We start from the raw sequence: 19,723 nt of genomic DNA, 5'->3' as shown, positions 1-19,723 counted from the left end.
GTTTGTTAACAAGAAATTTGTGGAGTGGTTGAAAAACGAGTTTTAATGACTCCAACCTAAGTGTATGTAAACTTCCGACTTCAACTGTACATCCTCAAAGGTCCATCAAACTTCATTACCCACAGGGCCGATGGATACTCTACACAGAGGCTTGTGCTTTTCTTATATTATATAGAACACTCATCTCTTCTAAGAGCCACAGGACCCTGTTCACGGGGCCACAGTAACTAGGCCTACACTACTTGAGAGTCCACTCACAACCCAACCTCTTAAGGATCAGACCCTTTTTTTCAGTTTTCACCTAAAATGACGTACCCAACTCTAACTGCCTGTAGCTCAGGACCGGAAGCAATGATATGCATATTCTTGATGCCATTTGAAAGGGAACACTTTGAAGTTTGTGGAAATGTGAAATTAATGTAGAAGAATATAACACATTTAGATCTGTAAAAAAAAATTGTCCCATCATCTTTGAAATGCAAGAGAAAGGCCATAACGTACTATTCCAGGTTAGCCACAATTTAGATTTTGGCCACTAGATGGCAGCAGTGTATGTGCAAAGTTTTAGACTGATTCAATGACCCATTGCATTTCTGTTCAAAATGTTCTATCAAGACTGCCTAAATATGCCTAATTGGTTTATTAATACATTTTCGAGTTCATAGCTGTGCACTCTCCTCAAACAATAGCATGGTATTCTTTCACTGTAATAGCTACTGTAAATTGGACAATGTAGTTAGATTTAACAAAAATGTAAGCTTTCTGCCCATTTCAGATATTTCTATGTCCTCAGAAATTTTATTTTTACTTCCAACCTCATGCTAATCACATTAGCCTACGTTAGCTTAACCGTCCCGTGGTGGGGGGGACCGATCCCGTAGAGGATGAGGCAGCATTTTAGAGAAACACACAAACAGCCAAACACACAAAAGACACATTCAGTGGAGATCCTTGAAGACCTGACCCTAAGCCTGACTCTAAAATGCCTTCGGGAAAATCACTATACGTGTGTGTGGTCGTGTGTGTGTGTGTCGTGTGTGTGTGGTTGTGCAAGTGTGTGTGGTTGTGTGTGTGTGATGTGTGTCTGTGTTTGTGTGTGTGTGTGTGTGTGTGTGTGTGTGTGTGTGTAGTGTGGTGTGGTGTGTGTGTGGGATTCCTCTGTGTGTTTTACTTTCTGCAGGAAGGCCACCTGCAAGAACAATACTCTGAGGTAGAGGGGGGCTGGGTAGGAGTGCAGAGTGGAAGTGTCTCCTGGCTTTCCCCTGCTCATAGTTCTTGGCTTCACTCCACTGTTGTTCTTGTGTTGTTTCAAGGATTTTCCACCATTAAGCATTCAGAGATAACGACCAGTTAGTGACATTAACCAACCCCTAACGACACCCCTGAGAGGACTGTATGTTCCCAAAGCCCCTGGCCCCATTGTTCCTCTCCCAGTGTGTCTTGGTGTGTGTGTGTGTGTGTGTGTGTTAGGGGGCTTGCTTACGCACTTCAAATGATTACACCTGATACAGTGAGTGATCAAACAGACTAGAGGGTGATTGGTTGTAGTAGAATGGTACTGGAATGCAGGATGTAGCCTAGACATTTCTGTTCTGTACTGGTGGATAATAGTAGTCATAACTGGATAATGCACACACCAATTCACGGTAGGTATATTTTTTGTGTCTGTTCTCTTCTGATATTTTCGGATTAACATGCCGGTGAACTTCTCTGGATATTATTTCCCTGTCTGTGCCTGTTTGTCATCAGAATACCAGGGTTTACATGTACACACACCTCTTTAGCAGTATTGGTCAGAACCTGACTGGCGCTAAAGCCTGTATTTACTGTATATACATCCCAATACGCTATCTCACAATCACACAATAGAGGATCTTAGAGACACTGTTTATATTAAGGATTATTGAAATGGCTTCATTGTTTGATTTATGTTCTGCATGTCTGAACGTCCTCTGTGTGCTTTCCTCTGGTTGATATGGTTGTTCCTGACAAGCCTCTTGTGGAGGTGTTTATTTGCAGTGCTGTGGTGTTGTCAGTATACGCCTAATCCCAACTCGACCCTCTGCCCTACCCTCCATGCACTTGTGTAGATCTAAGAGGTATGGATAGGTGTAAGCGATATGAGGAATTCCTCCTAGCCTATCAAAAGGGCAAGGTGAGGATTTTTACATATTGCTTATACCTATCAAATTATTTCAGGTCGGCCTCCTGAGTGGGCAGCAGTCTAATGCTTGAGGCGCCACAACAGCCTGGAATTCGATCTCAGCCGTCTGTGACCGGGAGCCCCAAAAGGCGGTGCACAATTGGCCAGCAATCCGGGTTAAGGGAGGGTTTTGTCGGCAGTTCTTTCCTTGGCTCATCTCTCTCTAATAACTCCTTGTGGCAGGCCGGGCGCCTGCAAGCTGACCTCGGTCGTCAGTCGGACGGTGGTTTCTCCGACACATTGGTTCGGCTGACTTCTGGGTTAAAGCTGCAATATGTCACCAAATCTGACAAAATTCACATAGAAATGCGAGTTAGAGATATGCCATTCTCATTGAACGCAAGTCTAAGAAGCGGTAGATCTGTTCTATGTGCTCTATTTCTATGCTTCCCATGCTTAAGTCTCGTTTTTGCGTCTTTTACTTTTGGTTGTGTACACCAGCTTCAAACAGCTGAAAATACAATATTCTTGGTTATTGAAAATATATTTCACAGCGGTTTAGATGGTACAATGATTCTTTACACTCTGAATGCTTGTTTTGTCACATACACTGAAATTAGGCAAACTATTCGAATTTTAGCAACCAGGAAATGGCGGAGCGATTTCTGCATATTGCACCTTTAAGAGAGTGTGTTAAGAAGCAGCTCGTCTTGACGGATCATGTTTTGGAGGATGCAAATCTCGGTCTTCGCCTCTCCTGATCCCGTTGGGTTGCAGCAATGAGACAAGTTCGTAACTACCAATTGGATGTCACAAAATTGGGGAGAAAATGGGATAAAAATAAATAAAGAACAATTTTTCAGGTGTAGTTGAAGTGCATAGTGGTGGGTTTCAATTTGGATAAAACCGTCTGCTAAATTGCATTTATTATTATTATTATATTATTATTATTATATTATTGTATGTATCTGGGAAAGAGCGGCAGGCAATGATGTCTCCCCCTTCTATCCCCCTCCCTTTCTCTCTCTCTCTCTCTCTCTCTCTATAGGAGGTGGGAGGTGAGGGCAGAGTTCATAGAGTTATGGAGAGTACTCTGACAGCCCGGGACAGGGTGGGGGTGCAGGACTTTGTGCTGTTGGAGAACTACACTAGCGAGGCGGCCTTCATTGAGAACCTGCGCCGGCGCTTTGGAGAGAAACTCATCTATGTAAAGAATCATATAATATAGGCTATATGGAAATCTTATCATAAAAATGGCTCTGCATACAGATGTAGGATCACTCTCAATTGGATCACTCTTTTGTTGCTGAGAATTTTCCCGCTCGGCAGGAATGCAAACCTGTAGTGGATTCGAGGTTTAAAAAGGCTTCTAAAGTTTGTATTTTCCACTTAAATTGTTTTGACTTGATTTGCCTTGTACGCTACAAGAAATGTCCAATAATTATAATCCACAGAATAATTCACATTTCCTGTTGCCGCAGGATAGTTTTCCGGCTGAAATGAAGATCCTACATCTGTAGCTTTAACATAATGTTTGCTATTGGTTGATTTTTTTTATATCAGTGTTTTTGTGGGTTTTGTATTAGAGGGGTTGGTGACTGTAGTGTGCGGGTCTTGTCTCCCTGTCAGACCTACATAGGGTCAGTGTTGGTATCAGTGAACCCATACAAGGACCTGGAGATCTACTCCAAGGCGCACATGGAGCGCTACCGAGGGGTCAGCTTCTACGAGATATCACCCCACATGTAAGTCACCCTCTGACCCCTGATTAGCCACAATTTAGATTTTGGCCACTAGATGGCAGCAGTGTATGTGCAAAGTTTTAGACTGATTCAATGAACCATTGCAATTCTGTTCAAAATGTTCTATCAAGACTGCCCAAATGTGCCTAATTGGTTTATTAATACATTTTCGAGTTCATAGCTGTGCACTCTCCTCAAACAATAGCATGGTATTCTTTCACTATAATAGCTACTGTAAATTGGACAATGTAGTTAGATTTAACAAAAATGTAAGCTTTCTGCCCATTTCAGATATTTCTATGTCCTCAGAAATGTTTTTGTTACTTCCAACCTCATGCTAATCACATTAGCCTACGTTAGCTTAACCGTCCCGTGGGGAGGACACCGATCCCATAGAGGTTAACCTTTCTCTGACCCAGCAGGACTAGAATGAGTGTGTGTATATGTGAATGTGCTCTGGAACATTACATTTACAGTATGTAGTCTATGTTTACTATCAGATGGTGGTCCACTGTATGTGAATACACCAGTATGAGCCCAATCACTAGCTGACATCATGTTTGTATCCCACCCCTCTGTTTCTCTATCCTGTAGCTATGCGGTGTCAGACAACACGTACCGAGCCATGCGGACTGAGAGAAGGGACCAGTGTATCCTGATCTCTGGGGAGAGCGGAGCAGGGAAGACCGAGGCCTCCAAGAAGATCCTCCAGTACTACGCCACTACCTGCCCTGTCACTGACCACATGAGTACGATCCGGGACCGGCTGCTGCAGTCCAACCCTGTTCTGGAGGTACACACCCCGCCCCCTCCCAAGATCCCCTTCCCAGGATCTCTTCCTATGAGCACCTCTATAGGCTCTGGAGGAGGAAGGACATTTATAGCAGGGGTACTGAGACGTGTAACATTAATGAGATAAATGAATGGCCCACTACAAAATTATGTTCCTTCAAAGAAGTAACTCTATTAGTAGATGAGGGAAAGCATGTTGATCCATTGCATATTTTGAACCAATCTCTGACAAAGCCATAACAATAGATAGGTGCTGCTGTGAAGATGCTATTACTGTACTGTTAATGTTTCCTCTCTCTCAGCTGTGTTTGATCTTATCTTTGTTGTTTCCCACACTCACTTCCTCTCTCTCTCTCTCTCTCTTCCTGTCTCTCTCTGCAGGCCTTTGGTAATGCCAAAACATTGCGAAATGACAATTCCAGCCGCTTTGGAAAATACATGGATGTCCAGTTTGACTTCAGGGTAAGCCTGTTTTCCCTTCCTTTAGCTCCTGGATTGAGGGATTTCCCACACATAGGTCTACCATCGCTGACACTCATGCCATACTATCTCTACACCACACCATTCCATCAAAAGATTGTGCATGACTAATAAATGTGACATTCATGGCTTACCATACAGCATGCCTTACTATGAATCTAAAACATGATGCAGCTAAAGAAGCTCTAGTAGGACCACACTCAACAGTACCTTGACTGTCCCTGTCCCTGACCTCCCCTAGGGGGCGCCAATAGGAGGCCACATCCTCAACTACCTACTGGAGAAGTCTCGTGTGGTGCACCAGAACCACGGAGAGAGGAACTTCCATATCTTCTACCAGCTGCTGGAGGGAGGAGAACAAGACCAGCTCAGCAAGCTGGGCCTGGAGAGAAACGCTCAGAAATACCACTACCTGGTCAAGGTGTGTGCGGTTGGGGTGTTGTGTGTAAGATATTACTGTGTGTGTGTGTGTGTGTGTGGTGTGTGTGTGTGTGTGTGTGTGTGTGTGTGTGTGTGTGTGTGTGTGTGTGTGTGTGTGTGTGTGTGTGTGTGTGTGTGTGTGTGTGTGTGTGTGTGTGCGCGCGCAGTGATTTGAACAGTGATGTCCTGTACCTCCAGGGGTTGCTGTCCCAGGGTGAGCTCCATCAATGACAAGAATGACTGGAAAACAGTGAGAAAAGCCCTGACCGTCATCGGCTTCCATGAAGAGGAGGTGGAGGTCAGAAACACTTTAGTATACATCAGAGGAGGCTGGTGGGGGAAGCTATGGAAGAACGGGCTCAATATAATGGAATGAATGGAACGATATCAAACATATGGAAACCTCATGTTTGACTCTGTTCCAATTGTTCACACCCAGCTATTACAATGAGCCCGTTCTCCTATAGCTCCTCCCACCAGCCTCCACTGGTGTACATACTGTATATCACTGCAAATACCCACCCAAAGTTTCACTCTGAAAACAGTGAGAATGTCATGGTTTAAATGTGTCTCTTCTCTCTCCCTGCTAGGATCTGTTGAATATAATCGCAAGTGTCCTTCATCTTGGGAACACTCAGTTTGGAGAAGGGGAGGATGGAGAAACCCAGATCACCACTGAGCCACAGCTCACATATCTGTCCAAGGTTAGAACTTCTAACATGAACTCTACCCAGTCCTACAGACTGACACATTCCCTAATTCTCCATTTTAAAGGCAAATGTTGATTTTTTTCTTGCTTGTTCTGCAGCTGTTGGGTGTGGATGGACCAGCGCTGAGAGAGGCTCTCACTCATAAGAAACTCACTGCCAAAGGGGAAGAGGTGAGTGTCTGGTGGGATGTTTCACTTCATACAAAACTATGCCTGTAGCCTGCAAATATAATTTTAATATAGTTTTATATATATTTTATATAATCTAATATCCCACTTACCAAGAAGTAATACAGTATGCCACTGATGTGTATGGCATGAATATTTTTATTAATTTGTTTAAAAGAGAGGGTACTGATATAGTACAGCTGAGCCCAGAAATAACATGAAAGTATTTTATTTCAATGTGTGTGTACGTATATGTGTGTACTGCGTACTTATGTGTGTGTATGTTCCAGATGATAAGCCCGTTGAGTTTTGAGCAGGCTGTGGCAGCCCGTGATGCCTTGGCCAAAGCAGTGTACGGCCGTGCCTTCACCTGGCTGGTGGCGAAGATCAACCAGTCTCTGGCTTTCAAGGTCTCTCACACACATCAATCATGATAGCTAGCTAGCAAAACGATTCACTTATTATTTACTCTTAGTAATTGCTCTCTCTCTTTGCCAGCTACCGTAATGCTGCTTGCTACCTCCAAAACTGAGTGGATTGTGTTCTATTTACAGGATGAAGTGTACAACAGCAGTAAGGGCTCGTCATCAGTCATAGGACTGCTGGATATCTACGGCTTTGAGGTCTTCCAACACAATAGGTACCTGAAAAGATTCTAGCTGTCAACTTACTGTGTGTGTGTGTGTGTGTGTGTGTGTGTGTGTGTGTGTGTGTGGTGTGGTGTGTGTGTGTGGTGTGTGTGTGTGTGTGTGTGTGTGTGTGTGTGTGTTAGCCATTTGTTTGTACAGTCAACCCAATTCTGATATTATTTCCTCTAATATCTTTTCACATCAGATCTGATTGGTCAAAAGACCAATTAGTGAAACAAAGATCTGAATTAGGCAGCCTAATAAACATATTGTAGCACAGTTGTTTTGTGCCATCTTTCTAATCCTAACCATCTCCCTGTAGTTTTGAGCAGTTCTGCATCAACTACTGCAATGAGAAGCTGCAGCAGCTGTTCATCAAGCTCACCCTCAAGTCTGAGCAGGAGGAATACGAAGCAGAGGGCATCACTGTGAGTCTGTGTACTCAGAGAAAAAACAAAAACAAGAATAGAGATATACTAGTGATGAGGTTGTAGTTCATTAAATGCAACTGTGTATTTCAGTGGGAGCCGGTGAAGTACTTTGACAACAAGATAATCTGTGACCTGGTGGAGGAGAAACACAAAGGCTTCATCTCCATCCTGGTGAGAATGACTGGCATTCACTTCAGTTTAGTAGTCTTTCTCCTCTCTCTAGTATCTCTCTCCCTCTGTCCTCTCCCTCTCTCTATTTGAATGTTAACGTATAAATGTGAAATGTGTTGTAGGATGAGGAGTGTTTGAGACCAGGGGAGCCCAGTGATATCTCCTTCCTGGAGAAGCTCGAGGACACTTTGGGAGGCCATGCCCATTTTGTCACGTGAGTCCAATCTTTCTCTTACACACACACATGTCATATTTTGTTTGTGTATTTGCACCATCACCCCAAAATGTATTTGTGTGTATATTTGTGACTCTGTATCTAAGATATGAATTGTCTCTATGTCTGTCAGTCACAAATTGGCGAATGGGAAGACACGCAAGGCGGTGGGCAGGGAGGAGTTCAGACTGATTCATTATGCTGGAGAGGTCAACTACACTGTCAATGGTGAGCTAGCTAATCAATCAGTCAWTAGTAGAACTACTGGTTCCGTGTCAGAGGAACCAGTTCCGGTGGCATGCATTGAAACGCATCGCCTTATCGTGGCTTTCTTTTGCAAATGACTATAAATTAACTGACTTATTTCCTATAACTTGTCAATACTAAACATCATATAAAGGTGTGGGACATTCATTGTGTGACAAGAAATAACTAGCAGGTCTATTTCACTTCAGCAACTAGAATTTGTCCATCCACAATTCAACTGTGGGAACATGGCGGTTTTCAACACCAGACAACAGAAAAAGCTGGCTGCTACTATACAAGAGATTGTTTGTGTGGAAATTACCTCTGCACTCGACTTACAATTAAAACCTGTAAATGAATCATTGGCAGTGCTCACTGCTGAAGTGGATACCTTTTCAACTAAAGTGAAAAGTCTGGAGAAGACAGCCAATGCGACAGAGGTACGACTCATGACCTGCAAAAAGCGCGAGCTAAGTTGGAATGGATAATCAAACTCTTAAAAGAGAAAACGGAATCACTCAAAAATGTACACTCAAAAATGTACGGGTCACTGGACTTGAAACTGGTGTGGAAGCGGGCAACCCAACTTTCTTCATGAGCAGTCTTTTCTATTAAGTGTTCGGGTAGGAGAAGCTGGGTCCCATGCTGCTGATAAACATTGCGCACGCACTGATAAACATTGCGCACGCACTGATAAACTTTGCGCACGCACTGATAAACTTTGCGCAAGCACTGATAAACATTGCGCATGCACTGAACATTCACAAAGGTTCATTTGGAAGGGATGTGAATACAGCACTAATTTTCCTTTTATAAAAAAAGGTACAGACTCCATTCAGTGTGCTCACTATTGCCCTCTAGCTTTGATAAACTGTTTTCCAAAAATTCTGTCGTCCTGTCTCAAAACTTACTTACCCAAATTGGTACATCCAGACAAAAGCCAGTTTGTTAAAAAACAAGATAACCTACATGCTTCATCAGAAACCAAATGCAGTTCTATCTCTCAATGCAAAAAAAAAAGTTTTATAGCATATGGGACTTGGCTCCAATTTCATTCATATGATTAAAATACTATATGCCAATTCCTCAGCCACAGCGATAACAGGCTATACCTGCTCTGCTCTGTTCAGAATAAGTAGAAGTAGCAAGGAAGGTGACCCCATCTAACCTCTGCTATTTTTATTAACTGGGGTGGGAAACATGGTTTCCGGGTGAGGAGGGAATATGTGGGCTGGTGGATGGGGACTGATGGGGGGAATGGGTTGGGAGGGGGAGACTTTTTTGTTTATTTTCCTTGCATACAAAATATTACAAAACTGTTGATACTGTTCTTTATCTTTATATTCATTTCTGATGTGTTTTTTTCTTCTTTCGAGTGTCATGATAACTGAATATATGAATATATCTGAATGAATATGACTTTGAATGCTATACCTGTACCTGTAACCCCCCCTTCTGAAAAAATGACAAACTAAATAAAAAGTTGGTCACAGAAATATTTGGGGTATAACTGCAAGAAATAATTCACTGATTTCAACCACACACATACGGTCTGAATTATTTTATGTTCCTCTGCATCACAGGGTTTCTGGACAAAAACACCGACCTGCTCTACAGAAACCTGAAAGAGGTGAGGCTGGAGTAACAATAGAGAAATGAGAACACAGACCACACTCACCACACTCATGAACTCTCTCAGAACTCCCTCACACTGTTTATGTGTGTACACTACAGTAGGTATATACAGTATAGTGTCCATAGGTGTGGTGTGGTGTGTTTATATGGTTCTGTGTTGTGCTTTCTCTGTTCAGGTCATATGCCAGTCAGATAACCAAATCCTGAGTCAGTGCTTCCACAGAGAGGAAGTGACCACCCAAAAACGCCCAGAGACGGTGAGATACGCGCACACAGACATACACACACACACAGATATACACACAGCCGACTAAACTCAACTCCATGATTTACATTGGAGTTGAGCAGCGACTAGAGTGGGCGGACTGGATTTCAGCACCCAAATAATGATTTTACACAACAAAGAATAGCACACATTTACACGGGACAATGTAATGTGTAAATGCAGGCTTTTCTTTGGGTGCTGAAAGTTGAGTTTAGTCAGCTAACATGCACACAAATACAAACAGTTTGATATCGCACCTCACTGCTTCCCTCTGCAGGCTGCCACTCAGTTTAAGAACAGCCTGGCCAAACTGATAGAGATCCTGATGTCCAAGGAGCCATCCTATGTGCGCTGTATCAAACCCAACGATGCCAAGCAGTCAGGTAATCATACACTGTAAAATCAGTCAATCAGTCAATCAGTCAATCAATCAATCAGTCAATGTAATATTCTTTCTCAACAGGGAGGTTTGATGAGGCTCTGGTCAGACACCAGGTCAAATATCTGGGTCTGATGGAGAACCTGAGAGTCAGGAGAGCTGGCTTTGCCTACCGCCGACGCTACGAAGCCTTCCTACAGAGGTATGTTTGTCTGTATACAGTGCATTTTGAATGTATTTAGACCCCCTTGACTTTTTCCACATTTTGTTACGTTACAGCCTTATTCTAAAATGGGTAAAAAAAATATTTTAAAAAATCCTCATCAATTTACACATAGTACCCCATAATGATTAAGCAAAAACATTATATTAGACATTTTAGCAAATGTATACCCAAAAAATATCTGAAATATCACATTTACATAAGTATTCAGACCCTTTACTCAGTACTTTGTTGAAGCACCTTTGGCAGCGATTACAGCCTTGAGTCTTCTTGGTTATAACGCTACAAGCTTGGTATTTGGGGAGTTCCTCTCATGCTCTGTCAGGTTGGATGGGGAGCGTCGCTGCACAGCTATTTTCAGGTCTCTCCAGAGATGTTCAATTGGGTTCAAGTCCGGGCTCTGGCTGGGCCACTCAAGGACATTCGGAGACTTGTTCCGAAGCCACTCCTGCATTGTCTTGGCTGTGTGCTTAGGGTCGTTGTCCTGTTGGAAGGTGAACCTTCGCCCCAGTCTGAGGTCCTGAGTACTCTGGAGCAGGTTTTCATCAAGGATCTCTCTCTACTTTCCTTTGTTCATCTTTCCCTCGATCTTGACTAGTCTCCCAGTCCCTGCTGCTGAAAAACATCCCAACAGCATGATGATGCTGCCACCACCATGCTTCACCATAAGGATGGTGCCAGGTTTCCTCCAGGCGTGATGCTTGGCATTCAGGCCAAAGAGTTAAATCTTGGTTTCAACAGACCAGAGAATCTTGGTTGTCATGGTCTGAGAGTCCTTTAGGTGCCTTTGGCAAACTCCAAGCAGGCTGTCATGTGCCTTTTACCCGAGGAGTGGCTTCCGTCTGGCCACTCTACCATAAAGGGCCTGATTGGTGGAGTGCTGCAGAGATGGTTGTCCTTCTGGAAGGTTCTCCCATCTCCACAGAGGAACTCTGGAGCTCTGTCAGAGTGACCATCAGGTTCTTGGTCACCTGCCTGACCAAGGCCCTTCTCCCCCGATTGCTCAGTTTGGCCGGGTGGCCAGCTCTAGGAAGTCTTGTGGTTCCGAACTTCTTCCATTTAAGAATGATGGAGGCCACTGTGTTCTTGGGGACCTTCAATGCTGCGGAAATGTTTGGTACCCTTCCCCAGATCTGTGCCTCGACACAATCCTGTCTCAGAGCTCTACGGGAATTAATTTGACCTCATGGATTGGTTTTTGCTCTGACATGCACTGTCAGCTGTGGGACCTTATATGGACAGATGTGTGCCTTTCCAAATCATGCCCAATAAATTGAATTTACTCCAATCAAGTTGGAGAAACATCTCAAGGATGATCAATGGAAACAGGATGCACCTGAGTTCAATTTCGAGTCTCATGGCAAAGGGCCTGAATACTTATGTAAATATATATTTTTAAAGTTTTTATGGTTTTCTAAATTTGCAAAAATGTTTTAAAAAAAACTGTTTTGGCTTTGTCATTATGGGGTATTGTGTGTAGTTTGATGAGGAAAATTGTTTTTTAAATCAATTTTAAAATAAGGCTGTAACGTAACACAATGTGGAAAAAGGGAAGGGGTCTGAATACTTTCTGAATGCACTGTATTATGTGACTGTTTACACGTTTCTATAACCACAGTTTCTATATTAACCACATACATTTATTTAACTACAGGTACAAGTCTCTGTGTCCCGGGACGTGGCCTAACTGGCAGGGCAGACTGGCTGATGGAGTTGCCACTCTGGTCCAACACCTGGGCTATAAACCAGAGGAATACAAACTGGGAAAGTATGTACACACAGAGAGAGAGGGGCAGGGAGGGAGAACAGAAAGTAAGGGGACTTCCATTTGCCTTAGTCATGTTATGAGGAGAAACATGAGACGGTATGTTGTTGATGTGTAATTCCCTATATCTTTGCAGGACCAAGATCTTCATCCGCTTCCCAAAGACTCTGTTCACCACTGAAGATGCCTTGGAGGCCAGGAGGCCCGCCCTCGGTAAGACTATACAGCAGAGAGGACGATGACAAGGCTGTTTAGTTTGGGGAGAATTAATGTATTGAAGAAAATAACATGATTAACAGCAGAGTAGCAGTAGAAAACAGTGAACTGCCCTTGGCAGAAGTATGAGGATGTATAATACACTAAGCAAATGTAATAAGGATGTAATTGATATAGTCTGTTCTGTGGTCCACCATTTTGTCTCCTCTGTTCCTGTGCTGTTCTAGCTCTCACCCTACAGACCTCATGGAGGGGCTACAGAGAGAGGGCCAAGTACCACCGCATCAGAAACGCAGGTGAGGGATCAAACAGCTCACACTCTTACCTGCTTCTCAATTACTGCTTCCTCAAGCAATTACTCTGCAGCCACTTTCTGCTGAATGAAGTAAGGCCGAGAATATGATTTTGTTTGTTCTTCTGAGCTCTGCACAGTTGTAGCTTGTTGGGGTGTTTCTGGGATATGACTGATTGTTTTCTCTCTATATAGTGCTAGTGATCCAGTCTGCCTGGAGAGGGATGAAATCCCGCCGTAAGGCAAGGCGCCGCAGACACGCTGCTGAAATCATACGCAAGTTCATCAAGGGCTTCATCTACCGCCACTATGAGCGCTGTCCAGAGAATGAGTACTTCCTGGACCATCAGCGTTTCTCTTTCCTGATGACGCTGGTTAGGAACCCGCCCAAGAGTGTCCTGGACAAGAGCTGGCCCGTCCCCCCACCTAGCCTCACTGAGGTACTGCAGCCCCACAGTACACACACACACACACAAACACACACACACACTGAAGGAAATGTAGCATAAGCTAAGGTGTGATGGTGCAATGCGTCTGACTGTTGTACATACAATGTGTCAATGTTTTATTTGTATCTGTCCCTATGTCTGTGTAGGCATCAAAGCACCTGTGCAGGCTGTGTATGCAGAACATGATGCGGGCCTACTGCAGGAGGATCCAGCCAGAGTGGAAGAAACAGGTAGGCTACTCTACTGTCTGTTACTGTCACTCACCTGAGGATATTTCTGTCCACTTTATTAATTTTATTCTCTCTTACACACACACTCTCTCTCACTCTCTCTGCCTCCCTACTCCATTCCTTCTCCCCTTTTCTCCTCCTGTCTCTTTCTCCAACTCCACATGTATCTCTTCTGTGTCTCTATAGATGGAGCAGAAGGTGGTAGCCAGTCAGATCTTCCAGGACCAGAAGGACAGCTATCCCCAGAGTGTCCCCAAGCTGTTTGTGGCCTCCAGACTAGGTAGGGCACACACACTCACTGACACACTTGGTACACACCTCAGGCGACTGGTTGCACCTTAATTGGGGAGGATGGGTTCATAGTAATGGCTGCAACGGAATAAATGGAATGGTATCCAGCACATCAAACACGTGTTTGGTACCATTCCATTCACTCCATTCCAGCCTTTACTATGAGCCGTCCTCCCCTCAGCAGCCTCCTGTGGTACACAGACTTCAAAACTTCACAGACCTGACAAACACACCACTGACAGATGCTCTTTCCTGTACACAGACAGTGAGGAGTTCAACCTCAAAGTGATACAGACTCTGGGCAATGACAAAGTGAAAGTGAGTAACATGATGTTGTAATACTATCCCCCTGAGTGTTTGTGTCAGTTTGGACTGGAGTCTACCATGACCCTTCTCACCTCTGTCACTCTCTTGTTGTTGGTTGAGTACTTAAATCCTGCTAATTGGCTGTTTCCTGTGTACTGTGTCTACAAAGTCATATATTGCTTTGAATCTATATTGATACAGAAACTTTGACAACTTTTGGTTTTTATGACAACCCCTCCCTCTCTCTCACTGTCACTCTTCTTTCTTTCTCTCTCCATCCCCCTCTTCTTCTGTCTGTGACAGTATGGAGTTGCGGTGACTAAGTATGATAGGAGGGGTTACAAGGCGCGGCCACGCCAGCTGCTCCTCACCTCCTCCTTTGCCGTGCTGGTGGCTGAGGCCAAGCTGAAGCAGAGGATCGACTATGTGGCGCTGAGGAGTGAGTCTCTGCTGGGAGCCATAGGGGCTTGAGGGACCGGGGGTGGTGGGCCAGGGGTGAGGGCAGGGGGCAGGGGGGTTGAACTTAAATGGTTAGGCCTCAGGAGTTTTTAGTAACATTGCTTATAAGGTAGTGGTAGTGTGTTTGCAGTGTATAACAGGGTGCCATTCCTCTCTTTCCAGGCATCTCTGTGAGTTCTCTGACTGATGGGTTCATGGTTCTGCACGTGCCCAGTGAGGATAACAAGCAGAAGGTAACAGGATGACCTCATTCTGGTTATTCTATCGAGCAGTTGTCATGGTGACTTACTGCCATGGTGCCATAAAGTGCAGTACCTAACCTCTGACCCCTTGTCTGCCCTGTAGAGTGATGTGGTGCTCCAGTGTGATCATGTGATCGAGGTGGTGACCAAGCTGGCCACCATGGCGGACAAGAAGAACAAGGTCAACATCAGCCAGGACAGGTGGGTCTGGCTCATAGAATTAGGAATTAGAATAGGATCTCTATGGTCGAGCTTCTCTGATCATCTGGACACTGGATAGCTTCATTACCTTTTTCAGAGAATTTTTGCCAATCCTTTCCAACTGTCATCTGCTGTTTGTGATAATGACACCTTTCTATTTTATTCCCTCCTCTCTCTCATCCCATCTCACCGCCATCACTCCTTTCCTCTCTCTGATCCTCTCCTCCTGTCTGTGTGCAGTATTAAGTTTGCGGTGGCTCGGGGGAAGGAGGGGGTCATTGATTTCACCAGTGGACCAGAGCTGAAGGTAGCCAAAGGCAAGAAAGGACACCTGCTGGTGGTGAGTCAGGAGACGGGAGAGGAGGAAACGTATTATTATGAGGACAGTAGGGCTTGAGGAAGGGAGGGTGAGGACTTCTAGATGGAGGACGAGGTGAGCTAGGATTGTTAAATGGAAAGCAGTAGAGTATTAAAGATAGCTACCTCTTTCATCTCTATATTTTCACTGGAAGTTTTGACCAATAATCCACATTAGGGACTAACAATGGCCTCGTGTGAATTGACTTGTTTTGCAGACGGCCCCTCAACTTAACCCAAGATGATGACCTCGCTGTAATCCACAGAGAACCAATCATTCCACAGGATGATTTCCTGCTTTAGCCAATCAGATTATAGCCACACAGAAGTTATTTTTCTCCATTAAATGTGAGACCACAGCCATACACTGCCTACTACAAGATAATTATTACTTTCTCCGTTAGCACAATTGAACTTATAAATCTTAATTTAGATAGTTATTGATTTAAATTACATATTATCATATATAAATGGATTCAGAGGTTTTGCCAGAATTCATAATACTTTGTTGTTTATTAACAAAACTCGTATTAAATGAAACAACACATTTTCAATCTTATGCTTCATCTTTATTTTGTAGTCCTTTACAATATATTTGCTCTTGTATGTAAAAAAAAAATATATATATATATATTTAGATTTCCATAATAACAAAAATAAACACAATTTTACAAATAAATAAGTAATAAATAAGTAAATAAATAGGCAAAAAGGCATCTTTGGAAAGTACAGTGAAGTGAGGACTGTTGAGAAAGGGGATGTTGGGTAGTGTTTCTCAACACTCTTCCAGCTCTCAGCTGTTAGAGTCAGCGAGAGAGAGAAAGAAAAGAAGGAAACTCAGGGAGAAACCCAGAGTAGAGTACGGCTGTAAGACATACAGTAACACTATGCGTAAACCTGGTTTCAGTCTAACAAAGTCAACCGAGCATCTCACAACAATGAGAAATCATGATCTTAGGGAATAATAGAAATTATAAACCGGGTAGTTTGGCTCCTGGATGCTGACTGGCGGAAAAGCCGTAGTATATCAGACAATATACCATGGGTATGACGCAAAACTACTTGTTTCTGTTATAATTACGTTGGTAACCAGTTTATAATAGCAATAAGGCACCTCTGGGGTTTGTGGTATATGGGCAATATACCACAGCTAAGGGCTGTATCCAGGCACTCTGGGATGCGTCATGCCTAAGAACAGCCCTTATCCTTGGTATATAGGGCCATATACTATACCCCCTCGGGCCTTACTGATTAATTGAACCCTATCATTAATGCAGTTGAAATAACAACAGCAGGTATTGACATCACTTAGCAATATTGAGTCACAGTACTGTATTTCTGTCATAGTAATACTGAATGAAATATATCATTATTATCACCTTATAATAACGCTGATTATTATCATCATAATGAATAATACTAATATCATTATTATTGGTGTTATTAGCTGCCTTGTTACTGCTGAAATAAACTGTGTGCATTGACTACATAAAATACTGTTGTGTTATAATTCATAATACTACAATTTGTAAATTCTCACATCCAACAATGTCCCTAGTCCACAAAATAAGTTAAAAGCCACTCTAACCACAACCCGTCACAGGCTAGTGCAGTACTAGTTTGCATTATGAATATGAATCCATGCATACCATGTCTATCTGCCCCTGGGCTAGGTACCTGGAGGACCTCTGTGTTTGGTCTTCAGGAGGATGAAGTCTCTGGCCAGCTTGGTGAGGTAGCGCTCCAGGTCCCTGAGGATGACGTAGCCCTCCAGGCGGCTGGTCCACAGGGACTTTGATGGGGCCTGGTGGCTGGAGGGAGGGCTCACTGCACGGGTCAGGGCTGGGGGAGAGGTGGGGCTCACATTGGAGCTGTTCACACATCTCAACTGTAAAGACCACAGAGAGGTTTATCAGACTGCGCTCATAACATTTCTCCACAGTGTATATACAGTAGCTACTGAGTAGCCATAGTGGGTAGCTACATTAACACCTAATATAGTGCGCAGAGAGAATAAGTATACACTTCGTTCATGTATATGGCGCACATTGTCTACCTGAAAGTTGACTTTTGTCATGAGATCCCGCAGGTCTGTCAGAATGTGCTGTATTCTCTCAGGTATGCTGGGTTTAGGCTTGCCCCTGCTCCCCATCCTGTGGGCTGCCCCCTGTCCAACCTCCTCCCTCTCCATCTCCCTTCTCTTCATGTCCAGGTGAGCCCAGAAGGTGTGGAGGTCTAGAGAGGCAGCACTCAGACGCTCCCAGTCCTGTACAGGCCAGATCATAACATTATTCACAATATCACAATCTCCTATTCTATGGTACATTTTTAAAGCATTAAACCACAGCAGGTTAACAGGTGGTACAAGTCACAAACAAACCTTCATCTGAAGCCAGTGGTAGAAGTCTGTGGAGAGGGAGGGTAGGGTCTGCCACTCCAGACTTCTGTCCTCAAACTGCTTGTTATCCAACTGCTCCTCCTTCTGGCAAGACAAATGAAGGTACATTATGATAACAGCCTGTAGCAGGGGAGGATAGCTGTTATCTCTGGGCATACAGAAGCGCTAGCAGACTAGCCACCAGTAATAGAGGCTAGCAGAGGAGTCAACTCACATATCTCCTGAGCAGCTGCTGTACCCGAGTGTGGGTGCATCTGATGGATTTGAGGGAGTATGAGTAGGACTTGAGTAGGCCTGGAGGGGATGCACAACATGGGTACACACAGCTCAGGGTAAGGAAAAACTGGAGAAACAGAACCTGCCACCAAACAGACATCTGGAAGAGACAGGGACAGGATGAGTGATTGCTAAATTGCAAAATCATGTCAACATTTGTCAATGAATGAAAGTCGGCATGCAGAACAAATATAGCCAGCCTTATCTGAATCAATTCTCAATACATGTTGGTAACTTGTGGAACTCTCTTATATGTAATACTTAACAACCACAATACAAATGTTAGAACCATGACAATTTAGCACCAGCCTTCAATCGAAAACTGGAGAATTTACCAAGCTCCATATTCCTGACTTTCTAACCGGGGCTCTATTTAATCCATATCGCTGAAGTTTCAGTGTGATTGAAATTTAAAGGCAATGTTCCCGAGTTAGCAGACTGCATTCACGGTAAAAGCTGCATATTTCGGCTCAATTGGAAATTGCTTTTACATTTCTATTGCATAATCTGTCATGCTTCAACTATACAGATTGACTAGAGCAGCTAGTATCATTATCTCATCACACTAACACAGACTTCTTAGTATCTGAACCAGCCCTATAGAGATAAAGGAGTTTACCACCGGTGATCCAGCTATGGAACATCTGTACTGCTCAACACTAGCTAGAGTGAGATGGACAGAGACAGAGTAGACTTACCTTGTAGAGATAGCAATCTGTGATTGACACATCCTAGCTGCATCCTTTGATATTTATATATGTCTTCAGTTTCTGTTGTGGTCTGGAGTTTTTCTCAGCAGCTCGTGAAGCGGTTTCAGCAATATGATTCATTTAACCTGCCCAATTGCCTAAGTGTAGAGGTTAGTAAGCACATAATTACATTTTTCATTTTTCGCTATCATTTTGAGGTGAATAGGGCCTAATATGATGATTGTTCATTGTTGTAGAATTACTCAATGTTATCATATTTTTATTAAACTCAAACTGTTCTGTAACTTTTTACAGTGTAAATGCAATCTAGACAAATTAGTCATTATATATGATATTCTGCTGAGTTTAGTAGACATTTAACATTTTAGTAATTCAACAGATTCTCCTATCCAGAGCGACTCAAGGACACGTGAACAGATTTTTCACCTAGTCGGCTCTGTGATTTGAACCAGCGACGTTTTGCTTACTGGTCCAACGTTCCTAACAGCTAGGCTACCTGCCCTTCATCAGTTACTGGTCCAACGTTCCTAACAGCTAGGCTACCTGCCCTTCATCAGTTACTGGTCCAACGTTCCTAACAGCTAGGCTACCTGCCCTTCATCAGTTACTGGTCCAACGTTCCTAACAGCTACCTGCCCTTCATCAGTTACTGGGATTCAAAAATCTATAATCACTCCTTTATACTTTACATTAGTAGCGTGTGAAATTATTTTCTAACGGGTTTCTATTGTAGTATAAACTCAAAATTAATAGTTAACAGTTTATTTACAAATCCCTTCATACTTACAAACCTCTTTATAATAGTATGTATGTATGTATGTATGTATGTATGTATGTATGTATGTATGTATGTATGTATGTATGTATGTATGTATGTATGTATG

General features: G+C 43.4%; 2 protein-coding genes across 3 annotated transcripts in view; one reads left to right on the top strand and one right to left on the bottom strand.

Annotated features, from left to right (window-relative positions):
- The window catches only part of LOC111950651 (unconventional myosin-Ic), a 40,225-nt gene extending 24,216 nt beyond the window's left edge, over nucleotides 1-16,009 (top strand). For both annotated transcript variants that reach the window (XM_070434488.1, XM_070434489.1), the window contains 30 exons: nucleotides 3,192-3,350; nucleotides 3,773-3,888; nucleotides 4,480-4,678; nucleotides 5,059-5,139; nucleotides 5,399-5,579; nucleotides 5,778-5,875; nucleotides 6,168-6,281; nucleotides 6,386-6,457; nucleotides 6,745-6,864; nucleotides 7,009-7,094; nucleotides 7,406-7,511; nucleotides 7,605-7,685; nucleotides 7,808-7,899; nucleotides 8,033-8,127; nucleotides 9,729-9,775; nucleotides 9,957-10,037; nucleotides 10,323-10,428; nucleotides 10,509-10,626; nucleotides 12,302-12,415; nucleotides 12,549-12,625; nucleotides 12,856-12,924; nucleotides 13,116-13,360; nucleotides 13,516-13,599; nucleotides 13,786-13,879; nucleotides 14,153-14,208; nucleotides 14,500-14,635; nucleotides 14,818-14,888; nucleotides 15,001-15,098; nucleotides 15,339-15,438; nucleotides 15,674-16,009. In XM_070434488.1, coding sequence (XP_070290589.1) covers nucleotides 3,192-3,350; nucleotides 3,773-3,888; nucleotides 4,480-4,678; nucleotides 5,059-5,139; nucleotides 5,399-5,579; nucleotides 5,778-5,875; nucleotides 6,168-6,281; nucleotides 6,386-6,457; nucleotides 6,745-6,864; nucleotides 7,009-7,094; nucleotides 7,406-7,511; nucleotides 7,605-7,685; nucleotides 7,808-7,899; nucleotides 8,033-8,127; nucleotides 9,729-9,775; nucleotides 9,957-10,037; nucleotides 10,323-10,428; nucleotides 10,509-10,626; nucleotides 12,302-12,415; nucleotides 12,549-12,625; nucleotides 12,856-12,924; nucleotides 13,116-13,360; nucleotides 13,516-13,599; nucleotides 13,786-13,879; nucleotides 14,153-14,208; nucleotides 14,500-14,635; nucleotides 14,818-14,888; nucleotides 15,001-15,098; nucleotides 15,339-15,438; nucleotides 15,674-15,700 — 3,123 coding nt within the window. In that variant the 3' untranslated portion in view covers nucleotides 15,701-16,009. The remainder of the gene's footprint in view (nucleotides 1-3,191; nucleotides 3,351-3,772; nucleotides 3,889-4,479; nucleotides 4,679-5,058; nucleotides 5,140-5,398; nucleotides 5,580-5,777; nucleotides 5,876-6,167; nucleotides 6,282-6,385; nucleotides 6,458-6,744; nucleotides 6,865-7,008; nucleotides 7,095-7,405; nucleotides 7,512-7,604; nucleotides 7,686-7,807; nucleotides 7,900-8,032; nucleotides 8,128-9,728; nucleotides 9,776-9,956; nucleotides 10,038-10,322; nucleotides 10,429-10,508; nucleotides 10,627-12,301; nucleotides 12,416-12,548; nucleotides 12,626-12,855; nucleotides 12,925-13,115; nucleotides 13,361-13,515; nucleotides 13,600-13,785; nucleotides 13,880-14,152; nucleotides 14,209-14,499; nucleotides 14,636-14,817; nucleotides 14,889-15,000; nucleotides 15,099-15,338; nucleotides 15,439-15,673) is intronic.
- A 1,074-nt stretch (nucleotides 16,010-17,083) lies between these two features.
- On the bottom strand, nucleotides 17,084-18,277 carry LOC111950652 (interleukin-27 subunit alpha-like). Its single transcript, XM_023968418.2, has 4 exons — nucleotides 18,068-18,277; nucleotides 17,836-17,937; nucleotides 17,512-17,721; nucleotides 17,084-17,343 (listed from the first exon to the last, which is right to left on the bottom strand). The coding sequence occupies exons 1-4, from the start codon at nucleotides 18,275-18,277 to the stop codon at nucleotides 17,125-17,127; spliced, it is 741 nt and encodes a 246-aa protein (XP_023824186.1). The 3' UTR covers nucleotides 17,084-17,124.
- Between the last annotated feature and the right edge of the window lie 1,446 nt (nucleotides 18,278-19,723).

The sequence above is a fragment of the Salvelinus sp. IW2-2015 genome, linkage group LG23, assembly GCF_002910315.2.
Source record: "Salvelinus sp. IW2-2015 linkage group LG23, ASM291031v2, whole genome shotgun sequence".
NCBI lineage: Eukaryota > Metazoa > Chordata > Actinopteri > Salmoniformes > Salmonidae > Salvelinus > Salvelinus sp. IW2-2015.
This window is presented reverse-complemented; position numbering and strand designations above follow the sequence as displayed.